Genomic DNA, 12130 nt, shown 5'->3' with positions numbered 1-12130 from the left:
CAAGCTGGAGGGAGGGTGGGAGGCAGTGAGGGTTACTACACCATGGGTGAAGAGATCCAGGTGAAACTGTGTAAAAGCAGGAGTGAGAGCAGAGCCAGCCCTTCTGTTCTCATCTGTATCATCAGTACCTGAAAAGGGCTGCAAGAAAGAGTGGAAGGGACTTTTCACAAGGGCTTGTAGTGATAGTGTGAGGGAGAATGGGGAAAGCTTGAGGAAGGGAGATTTAGACTGGAGATTAGGGAGAAATTCTTTAAAGTGAGGGTGGGGAGACACTGGCACAGGTTGCCCAGAAAGGCTGTGGATGTTCCCTCCCTGGAGGTGTCCAAGACCATGCTGGACAAGGCCTTGACCAACCTGGGCTAGTGTAAGGTGTCCCTGCCCATAGCAAGGGGGCTGGAACTGGATGACCTATAAGGTCCCTCCCAACCCAACCCATTCTTTGACTCTAGGAACTGAAGTTCCTTTCCAAGTGAAACCAAAGGTCTTTTCCAACTGAAACTGAAACTGAGTCTATTCCAGCACCACACTAACAGCCTTGCCCCAAACCCAGGCCCCAGGCAGGCGCAGGCTGTGTTCAGGGCTTAAGGGCAGGACAGAGCCAGGGGCTGGTGCAAGCAGCGAGCCTCCCTGTCCTTCAGCAGGGCAGCAAGAGCTCGGCTGCGGCTCTGAGCGCAGGCTGCGAGCGCCCTGCCTGCCTGCGCAGCATCTCCATAGCAGCAGCTCTGCTAATTGGCACCAGCTGCCGCGGCTCCAAACTCCTTCTCTCCAGAAATATCGATACTACCACGTTGTGATTAGAAAGCACTTTAGCAAATGCCTCTCTGTTCTGCACAGCTCAAATGAAGAGCAGCTGCGAGAAGGAAGGGACAGTTCCCTCAGCACCCAGCATCAAGCGCTGCAAAACAAAACCAGCCCCGACGAAACCAACAGGGGAGGAATGAAGGCCTTAGGAAGCCAGTCAAAGCAGAATAATGATGGCAGAGGAAGCAGCCTGCTCTACATGCTTGTGCCTGTCATTTCAGATGTTGACAGGACCGTGAGCAGACTTCCTCCTTATGCTCCAGGATAAATGGCCCCAGCACCGCCGCGTTCCGGCTCGGTGCGGCAGGTGTGCGGATTTGTCAGCTCCAGCTCCCCTCTCCAAGGCTGGATTAAAGCAAAATCCATCAGCCTGGGCCTGGCTTAGGAGAGTAGCTGTGGTCTTGAATCATTTGGCTCCAGGGACTGTTGTGCACAGCCCACTGGCAGAGAGAGGCACTGGAAGAGATAAGCCAGTGAGAAGATTTGCAGAGTAGGAATTGCCACCACACCACCAGGGCTTGGCTTCACTGTTGGCTGTTTCCCTCTGGCTGCCGACTCCACGCAGCAAGCTGTCAGCTGGAAGCTTTGCAGCGGTCACACTGGGACTGCCAAAAGCTGCGAGGGTTTTCCCCCTTTGGCCAGGCTGGGTTAAGCTGGCTCACACCACAGCCAATTCCAAATTCACTCTGAAGTCTCCAGCCCTGTCTGTGGCCATCAGACTCAGGGCATTCCTGAAAAGACATCTGGCTCCTGAGTTGATGCAAGAGCTGGGCAGGGACCACTTAATCCCATCTGTTGTTCCAACCTTCTGAGCACAGAGAACAGAATCATAGAATCAATAATGTTGGAAAAGACCTCAAAGATCATCAAGTCCAACCTGTCACCCAACACCTCATGACTACTAAACCATGGCACCAAGTGCCACGTCCAATCCCCTCTTGAACACCTCCAGAGATGGTGACTCCACCACCTCCCTGGGCAGCACATTCCAACAGCTAACAACTCTCTCTGTGAAGAGCTTCCTCCTAGCCTTGAGCCTAAACTTCCCCTGGCGCAGCTTGAGAAGCCTTGCAAGAGGAAATCTCATCAAGAGCGGTCTGAAAATGAGGATCATGACACAATGTGGTGTTTGCTGTGCAGTCTTAGAGGAAACACAGCACACCTCAGCACCTGGCTCTGCAAACAGGGGCCTAACACACCGTTGAGCTCCCTGGATTTCACTTTACAACCGAGGTAATGCAGCACAGCTAAAGCAGAGAGATCACTTTGCTATGCTAAGTGATTTTGCCTCCCGCTCTGGAAATCAGTGAGGTAAATAAAATGTTGTAGGCAGGTACCAGACAGTGTCTCCCAGCAAACAAAATGCTCATGTATTTTAAAAACATCCCTACTATGTTACTCTGAAAACTAGTCCAAGTGTTTAGAGTCTCATTCAGATTCTACCTCTTACAAGCTCTGGTTGCTTTTGTTGGGTTCCATTCACCTGCTGACTCTCCCTGTGAAGCTGCATCTTTCCTGCCTCTTGCGCTTGCTAATGTTTGCTCTATACTGAGTCACAGAGAATCCCAAGCATGGTGGGGGTTGGAAGGGACCTCTGGACATCACCCAGTCCAACCCCCCAGCTAAAGCAGGGCACCCCCAGCAGCTTGCCCAGGATCACAATGTCAAAGTGGTTTTGGAATCTCTCCAGAGCAGGCTCCACAACCTCTCTGGGCAGCCTGCTCCAGGGCTCCAGCACTCTCACACCAAAGAATTTTCTCCTGTTCAGACAGAACCTCCTGGGTTCCAGTTTGTGTCTGCTGCCCCTTGTCCTATCGCTGGGTACCACTGAAAAGTCTGGCCCCAGCCTCTTGTCCCCCACTCTTTAGACATCTGTCCTTTATTGTCATTTGCAGGTGTCAGCTTGATGGGGTTGTGCTGCCTGCAGTGCAGCTCCGCTCCCTCCCATCAAGCTGAATTTAGCCTTTCCCGTCACCACGTCACATGACTCAACTTTTACGCATATCTTTAGTGTATTTTTAGGCCTCCAAGATCAATCAATGACACTCATGTGAGGAGATGGATATCACAAGGCTAGGCAAGAACCAGCTGAAGCTCTTCTGAACACCACCATCATTGGGGCCACCAGGACGGACCCTCCCGCGGCGACCGCTGGCACCTCTGCGGCTTGCGAGCAGAGTCACAACAGCTTTAAAGAGCCACAGACCTCGGCACAGCAGCTCACACCAAAGCCCTGCAGCAGAGCAAGTGGCAGGAGCGTTCAAACAACAGGTTAGCCAACCTCTCTTCAAGCTCTTCCCCCCTGACACGTGCACACCTCAGCCTGGAAGGTACCACAACAACTCCGGGCTGCTGCTGCTGCCGTGGTGGACACCAGCTGCCCAAGGCCAGCAGAGCAGCCAGCCCTCTGCAGCTGGCAGTTTATTCTGCTCCCAAAGCAGAGGCACACTCCCATTCCATTTGGGCTGCCCTCGCCTCCCCCATCGCTGAATTATTGTTATTACGCTCCACATAATCCTGCTCCTGACAGGGATGTTTGTTACACGTAATTAAAGATATTAATTTTGCATGGAACAGACGACACAGAGCCAAGAACTTCATTTTTTTCCCTCCCCCTTTCCCTCTCCCCTTAAATCTCCCATTAGAAAATTACCTTCATTAGCACCGACTCGCTGAGCTTCTCTCTGTTGACAATTTTTATGGCGACCTTCTGACACGTGACACAGTGAACCCCCAACTTCACCAGCCCTGCAGGAGAAACACAGCACAAGAGAAAGGAAGAAGGGGTTAGAGGCAGCCTCTGGGGAGGTTTTTGCGGCTAGCACAACACCCAGGGGCCGGCAACTTCCATGCAAACACATTTCCACCAGGCGCGCCTCCAGCCAGAGAAGGTCCTGGTGAGGACCAAAGAGCCAGCAGCCTGCACCAGGACTGCTTGGCAGCAAAGCCAACAACATAGAATCACAGAATCAATCAGGTTGGAAAATACCTCAAAGATCATCAAGCCCAACCTGTCACACAAGACCTCATGACCCCAAGTGCCACGTCCAATCCCCTCTTGAACACCTCCAGGGATGGGGACTCCACCACCTCCCTGGGCAGCACATTCCCATGGCCAATCTCTCTTGCTGGGAAGAACTTTCTCCTCACCTCGAGTCTAAACTTCCCCTGGCACAGCTTGAGACTGTGTCCCCTTGTTCTGGTGCTGGTTGCCTGGGAGAAGAGACCAACCCCCTCCTTCCAGGTAGTTGTAAAGAGTAATAAGGTCTCCCCTGAGCCTCCTCTTCTCCAGGCTAAGCAACCCCAGCTCCCTCAGCCTCTCCTCACAGGGCTGTGCTCCAAACCTCTCCCCAGCTTTGTTGCCCTTCTCTGGACATGTTCAAGAGTCTCAATGTCCTTCTTAAACTGAGGGGCCCAGAGCTGGACACAGGACTCAAGGTGTGGCCTAACCAGTGCTGAGTACAGGGGCACAATGACTTCTCTGCTCCTGCTGCAGTGTCTGCCATGCCAGCTGTATTTCTAGTGAAGTGCTGTACTCCAGCTCTCATCTCTCAATGTGTGTTCTACCCTTTTAACCACACCAGGCTAAGGGCTTCTGGTGACACCCAAGAGCAATGAAAGCAGAGAAACCAACAACGCTGGATGGGTCAAATGTCTGCAGTGGGGACATAGCCTCGCTGCTTCTCCAGCTGCTTCCACAGCTCTCAACACCCAGAGACCTGGACAAGCTGGAGAAGTGGGGCAACATGGTTCAACAGGGCCAAGTGCAAGATCCTCATCTGGGCTTTGGAAGCCCACAGTGTCAAAAAGGCTTGGGGATGAAGGGCTAGAGAGCAGCCCTTGGGGGTGCTTGAGCAGGCAAAGCTGGGCACAGGCTGGCACCGAGTGCTGCCAGCCCAGCCCCAGCCTGTCCTGGGCTGATCCCCAGCAGAGGGTGCAGCAGGGGCAGAGAGGGGATTCTGCCCCTCTGCTGTGCTCTGCTGAGACCTCCCCTGCAACGCTGGGGCCAGCTCTGGAGTCCTCAGCACAGACAGGGACCTGGTGGAGCAGGGCCAGAGGAGGCCACAGCAGTGCTGGAAGCCCTCTGCTGTGAGGGCAGGCTGAGAGAGTTGGAGTTGTTCAGCCTGGAGAAGAGAAGGTTCCAGGGAGACCCTCTTGCGGCTTTTCAGGACTCCAAGGGGCCAATGGGGATGGACATGTTAGCAGGGTCTGTTGTGACAGGACAAGGGGTGATGGTTTGAACTAAAAGAGGGAGATTCAGACTGGAGAGAAGGGAGAAATGTTTTACCCTGAAGGTGGTGAGACCCTGGCCCAGGTGGCTCAGAGAGGCAGTAGATGCTCCATCCCTGGAACCATTGCAGGACAGGTTGCTGGGGGCTCTGAGCAACTTGCTCTGGTTGCAAATGTCTCTGCTGACTGCAAGGGGGTTGAACTGGATGACCTTTAAAGCTCCCTTCCAACCAAATCATTTTGTGATTCTATGATCCTAATAAAAAGGTACTTCATTATCCTTTCCCTCAGTGTTTTAATTTACTCTGCTGTTTAAAGTTAACACTGTGATTAATGCCATTGTGACATGGAGGAACATCAACATATGCTGAGAGAATTCTAAGTTCTTTACTACATCAATGTCCTCAAATAACTTTGAGTGCTGCTAACTCATTACATTGGCAAAAGGATATGGATAACCCTGACAGGATCAAGATCACAGGATCCCAGGATGCTAGGGGCTGGAAGAGACCTCTGGAGATCTTTGAGTCCAATCCCCCTGCCAGAACAGGACCACAGAATCCAGCACAGGTCACACAGGAACGCATCCAGATGGGGTATGAAAGTCTCCAGAGAAGGGGGCTCCACAACCTCTCTGGACAGCCTGTTCCAGTGCTCTGTGACCCTTACAGTAAAGAAGTTCTTCCTCATGTTGAGTGGAACCTCCTGTGGTGTAGTCTACATCCATTGCCCCTTGTCCTATCCCAGGGCACAAGTGAGCAGAGGCTGTCCCTGTCCATTCCTTCCTGACACCCAGCCTCAGCTATTTATAGACATTTATTAAACCCCTTCTCAGTCTTCTCCTCTCCAGGCTAATCAGCCCCAAGGCTCTCAGCCTCTCCTCATAAGGAAAGATGGCTGAGCTATTATTACCAAAATATGGAACAAAACTGCAAGCATTAAAAGAAAGAGCTAAATACCATACATGAAACACTACCTTTGGCCAAATTCTGACCTAAATCTGATGACTTGCATGGAAGTACATTGAGATGTCTCCCCCAGGTCAGGTGAAGGTGGTCCCCTGAGCCCTCAGCTCTTCAGCCATTAAGAAAATTTGTGCCCAGGACAATTGTACCCAGGCAGTGCTACAGGCTGGGGTCAGAGTGGCTGAGAGCAGCCAGGCAGAAAGGGACCTGGGGGTACTGGTTGATAGCAGGCTGAACATGAGCCAGCAGTGTGCCCAGGGGGACAAGAAGGCCAATGGCATCCTGGCCTGGATCAGGAACAGTGTGGCCAGCAGGAGCAGGGAGATCATTGAGCCCTGTGCTCAGCACTGCTCAGGCCACACCTTGAGTCCTGTGTCCAGTTCTGGGCTCCTCAGTTGAGGAAAGATGTTGAGATGCTGGAAGGTGTTCAGAGAAGGGCAACAAAGCTGGGGAGGGGTTTGGAGTACAGCCCTGTGAGGAGAGGCTGAGGGAGCTGGGGTTGCTTAGCCTGGAGAGCAGGAGGCTCAGGGGAGACCTTCTTGCTGTCTACAGCTCCCTGAAGGGAGGTTGTAGCTGGGTAGGGGTTGGTCTCCTCTCCCAGGCACCCATCACCAGAACAAGAGGACACAGTCTCAAGCTGTGCCAGGGGAGGTTTAGGCTGGATGTTAGGAAGAAGTTCTTCCCAGCAAGAGAGATTGGCCCTGGGAATGTGCTGCCCAGGGAGGTGGTGGAGTCACCATCACTGGAGGTGTTTAAGAAGAGACTGGATGGAGCAGTTGGTGCTATGGTTTAGTTGTTTAGAAAGTGTTGGGTGAGAGGTTGGACTCAATGATCTCAAAGGTCTCTTCCAACCTGGTTAATTCTATTCTATTCTATTCTACTCTATTCTATTCTATTCTATTCTATTGTGCTCTGTAGGTGTGTACCAGTGAGACCTTGCTAGCTTCAGCTTTTCCTTCCTGTCAAACATGCAGAGGCAGCACAGCACCTGATGGGCTGGAATCCATCCCACTCCACATGCAGCATGCCAAATTGGCATTTACTTTCATTCAGTTATGACTGAAGTAAGGAGCAATGGCACCTCCCTGGGGTCACCCAGACCTGTTGAGCTTCGCAGTGCCTTCATGAGCAGTGACAGTGTGGCAGTTTTAGGCTATGCCTTTAAAAGTCTTCACAGTGATGGTGACTCCACCACCTCCCTGGGCAGCACATTCCCATGGCCAATCTGTCTTTCTATGAAGAACTTCTTCCTTACATCCAGCCTAAACCTCCCCTGACACAGCTAGAGACTATGTCCTCTTGTTCAGGTGCTGGTTGCCTGGGAGAAGAGACCAACCCCCACCTGGCTACAACCTCCCTTCAGGCAGCTGTAGACAGCAAGAAGGTCTCCCCTGAGCCTCCTCTTCTCCAGGCTAAGCAACCCCAGCTCCCTCAGCCTCTCCTCACAGGGCTGTGCTCAAGGCCCCTCCCCAGCTTTGTTGCCCTTCTCTGGACACCCTCCAGCATCTCAACATCTTTCCTAAACTGAGGAGCCCAGAACTGGACACAGGACTCAAGGTGTGGCCTAACCAGTGCTGAGCACAGGGCAGAATGACCTCCCTGCTCCTGCTGGCCACACTGTTCCTGATGCAGGCCAGGATGCTATTGGCCTTCTTGGCCACCTGGGCACACTGCTGGCAAATCAGTTTAATGTTGGGGGGTGGTGGTGGTGGAATTTCAACCCACCTCAGACAGTGAGGAAAAAGTCTAGCTCAACTGGCAGTTCCTAGGCTGGGCTGCAGGTTGATGCTGACCCCATCCCCTGACTCAAAGCACAAAGCCAAACATTCTGTGATTCTGTGATGCTGCTTTTTGAACACAACAGATCTGCAGCCCAGGGAAACTAAGACCACAGGACTCTGCACTCTGTAGCGAGGGATCAATATATAGAACTCTGCTTTACTACACACTGTCCTCAGTGAACTGAGCTGGAGTTTCATCAGGGACTCCAGCAACCTCCTACAGATACCTGTCCATCAATTTGCTACACAGTTAATCATGAATTTGGAACCATTAATCCCTGGTTATTATGCTGAGCAGACAGCTCCCAACTCGCCTCCAGTCACATCTCTCACGGCGCACTCAAGTGTCCTGTCCTGGCTATTTCTGGGCACATCATTTCTCAGTCTCATCTGGTTAAATGCTGACATCCTCACTTTCAGCCCTGACACAAACAAGGCACAAGAATTAGGACCGTGGTGCACTGACAAATCCATCTGAAACTGGGTACAGCAATGGCCTGACCTCTGCCTGCAGCAGCTGGGGAAAGGTGCTGTGGTGTCACAGAATCATAGAATTGGGACCTCAAGGCTCAGCCAGTTCCAACCCCCCTGCCATGGGCAGGGACACCTCACACTACAGCAGGCTGCTCACAGCCACATCCAGCCTGGCCTTCAAAACCACCAGGGATGAGGCTGCCTCCACCTCCCTGAGCAACCTGTGCCAGTCTCTCACCACCCTCATGGTGAACAACTTCTTCCTCACATCCAATCTGAATCTATCCATTTCTACAGGTTTTTTTTCCATTCCCCCCAGTCCTATCACTCCCTGACACCCTAAAAAGTCCCTCCCCAGCTTTCCTGTAGCTCCCTTCAGATCCTGGAAGGCCACAAGAAGGTCTCCTTGGAGCCTTCTCCTCTCCAGCCTGCACAACCCCAACTCCCTCAGTCTGCCCTCATAGCAGAGCAGCTCCAGCCCTCTGCTCATCCTCATGGCCCTTCTCTGGACACCTTCCAGCACCTCCAGAGCCTTCCTGTAAGAGAGGCTCCAGAACTGGATACAATGCTCCAGGTGGGGTCTTACCAGAGAGAAGTAGAGGGGGAGAATCACCTCCCTGGCCCTGCTGGCTATGTCCTGCCACTCCTCACCCCTTTGTCTGAGCTGTGCCCACTCTGTAAGTGTAAAATGTTCCCCACAGCATTTCTGGCTCCATGTTCACCCTTTACTGCAGCTGCAGCCTCTTTTTACGCTCCTTCTCTTTGGCTTTGCTCTGTGCTTGGATGGTAGCTACTTGGCAGCACCTTGTTGAAAGTCAGCGTGGTCTCCAGCTGCACCAATTGCTTGCTTCCTGCTTCCAGCACAGATCCCAGCTATGCAGCACCCTTACAGCACGACCACATCACTCTTTATTGCTCTTAGCTACACTTCCAAATCTCAACAGAACTTCCAGCTTTACATCCAGACCCCCAGGATCTGTGCTGCATGGCAATGTGCTGCTGACCATTTCCTGTCAGAGGTCAATGAAGGTGACAAATTCCCTGTAACTGACCCTTCAATCTAAAGAAAATACAAAGGCTCCTGGCATCTCACACTTCAGGGTTTGATTTCAAGTCTTCTTGCTCCCCAATCAAGACACCTGTCCCACTGAACCTGTCTGATCTGTAAACTCATGAGTTTACACCTTGAGTCCTGTGTCCAGTTCTGGGCCCCTCAATTTAAAAAGGACATTGAGACTCTTGAAGGTGTCCAGAGAAGGGCAATGAGGCTGGGGAGAGGTCTGGAGCACAGCCCTGTGAGGAGAGGCTGAGGGAGCTGGGGTTGTTTAGCCTGGAGAAGAGGAGGCTCAGGGGAGACCTTATTGCTGTCTGCAGCTACCTGAAGGGAGGTTGTAGCCAGGAGGGGGTTGGTCTCTTCTCCCAGGCAGCCAGCACCAGAACAAGAGGACAGAGTCTCAAGCTGTGCCAGGGGAGGTTTAGGCTGGAGGTGAGGAGAAAGTTCTTCCCAGAGAGAGTTGTTAGCCATTGGAATGTGCTGCCCAGGAAGGTGGTGGAGTCACCCTCCCTGGAGGTGCTCAAGAGGGGATTGGATGTGGCACTTGGTGCCATGGTCTAGTAGTCAGGAGGTGTTGGGTGACAGGTTGGACTTGATGATCTTTGAGGTCTCTTCCAACCTTATTGATTCTATGATTCTCTTCATCCTCCCTGAAGCACTGAATCATTTAACCATGAACTTCTGGGACACCACCATGCTGCACCAGGGTACCAGAGGGCAGAAAGGGAAAACTCAAATTAAGCTTTAATGCCTTTGTCTTCTTCTGATTAATAAATTAAAAAATCAAGGTAAAAATAAATAAATAAATAAATAAATAAATAAATATTGCACAGTCACCACTGTCTGTTTTGTGGAGACAGAACTTTAAGACAAGCCTCTGACCAGTAAAGACTTAGAACCAGCCTCTGGTCTCTCAGTTGTCAAGCCTGGAGCTGATGACATACTGCTTGAGGAAGAGAGGAGATAGCAAGGCTGAAGAAACCTAAGACTGGCAGGGACAGGGGTGAAATATTGGTGTAGAATCACAGATGGAAGGGTTGGAAGGGATCTCTAAGGTACTCAGTCCATTCTCCTGCTCAGACAAGGACTGACATGGGTCAGACATGCCTTTGTGTAGCTTGGCTTTGAAAACCTGAAGGGATTGAGGTGTATCAGCCTCAGCCTGTTCCAGTGCTACCTTACACTGCTGGCAGCTTGATTCATCCCTCATGTCTAACCTGAACCCCAGCATGGATGCGAGGGGAGAGAACAACCAGCTCTCAGGGCTGTTGTGTTAAGGAATGAATAAACCTATGTCAGGCACCAAGTAAAGACTTAGAACAGTTACATCTACTGGAGATGGAAGGAAAACTTCATGCCTTGGAGGGCTGTGGAGACATTACTGAGTGCTGCAGCCTTGTGGCAGGAGCAAGCAGTCAGTGAAATGAAGAGACATGCCAGGAACATTTAGTATGGAAAGGGGCAGCAGAAACAAAACTGAGGAGTAAAACTGAGAATCAGCAGACTGGCACTGGAAGAGTGGGGGCTCAGCAGGGGAAGAATAGGATAGGATAGGATAGGATAGGATAGGATAGGATAGGATAGGATAGGATAGGATAGAATAAATATATAACCTTGCCTCATCCTCCCTTCCCTAGCCACCTCCTGTGGACATCTGCATGCCAGCCTGAACCAAACCAATCCCTTGTAGTGAGTCATGGAATCATCATAGTATCACAGTATCACCAAGGTTGGAAGAGACCTCAAAGATCATCAAGTCCAACCCATCACCACAGGCCTCACGACTAAACCATGGCACCAAGTGCCACAGTCTGTCCAATCATGGAATTGTTTGGGTTGGAAAAGACTTCTAAGATCATCGAGTCCAACCATCAACCCAACACCACCATGGCCACTAAACCATGTCCCCAAGTGCCACATCCACACCTTTCTTGAACTCCTCCAGGGATGGTGACTTCATCATCTCCCTGGGCAGCCTGTTCCATTTCATGACCACTCTTTCCATAATCAATTTTCCCTAACATCCAGCCTATCCACTCTGTGCAATTTCAGGCCATCTACAGGCTAAGGCTCTCCTGCTGCTGTAAGGAAGCCCTAACTGAGCTTGGGCAGGAAAGTTGTACTCAGGACTTGTGGTTTTGCCCCTCAATTCCAGTCTATTGTGGAACTACTCGGAGATGACTTACATAGGATTTGAACTCTTGTGGGCTTCTGAAGCTTGGCAAGTCCTTTTATTGACACACACAACATAAACCATTCCAGGAGGGCTACACATCTTTGTAATGACAGACAGAGAGCAAGGAGCAGCTGTGTGAGCAAACCACTCAGCTATTGTTGAACTGGAAGGGGCAGAAATGCCCACACAGAAACCACTGTCCAAGGGGTGTTTGCAGGGCTGTGGAAGAGGCTGTGGGCCTGCCAGGGTTTCTTGTCCTGTACATGCAGATGGCAATGACACCTTGAATCTAGAGCAAACCTCCATCACAAAGGTGTCAGTAAGTGAGGGACTTTCTTGTAAAGCTTATCTATACACTGCAGCCAGCACAGGTACCTGTGTGGTCCCCAAAGGAGAACAGAGGAGGAGGATGCTAAGAGGGCATTTGACACTGGCTTGGCTTAAAGCAGCTCTGTCAGGTACCAAACAGAGCTTGAACTTGTCAGCTTCATGAGCAATTAACCCTCAAATCCAGGCAAGTCACCTTGATGGTTACTTGTTAACTCTGGTCTGCCCCAGCAGCAAATCCAAGAGACTGTGGGAACGGAGAACCTAAATGGAGCCACCACAGGGCTATCACGCAGGCTCACTCCTCTGGGCAGACATCCAT

General features: G+C 51.4%; 1 protein-coding gene across 10 annotated transcripts in view; it reads right to left on the bottom strand.

Annotated features, from left to right (window-relative positions):
• The window catches only part of BRSK2 (BR serine/threonine kinase 2), a 432580-nt gene that overhangs the window by 199939 nt on the left and 220511 nt on the right, over positions 1–12130 (bottom strand). For all 10 annotated transcript variants that reach the window (XM_054171633.1, XM_054171641.1, XM_054171642.1 and 7 more), the window contains exon 2: positions 3455–3549. In XM_054171633.1, the coding sequence (XP_054027608.1) occupies positions 3455–3549 (95 nt within the window). The remainder of the gene's footprint in view (positions 1–3454; positions 3550–12130) is intronic.

This window comes from Dryobates pubescens, chromosome 22 (genome assembly GCF_014839835.1).
Source record: "Dryobates pubescens isolate bDryPub1 chromosome 22, bDryPub1.pri, whole genome shotgun sequence".
NCBI classification, from domain to species: domain Eukaryota; kingdom Metazoa; phylum Chordata; class Aves; order Piciformes; family Picidae; genus Dryobates; species Dryobates pubescens.
The sequence above is the reverse complement of the archived record's forward strand: the minus strand, read 5'-3'. Positions and strand labels throughout refer to the sequence as shown.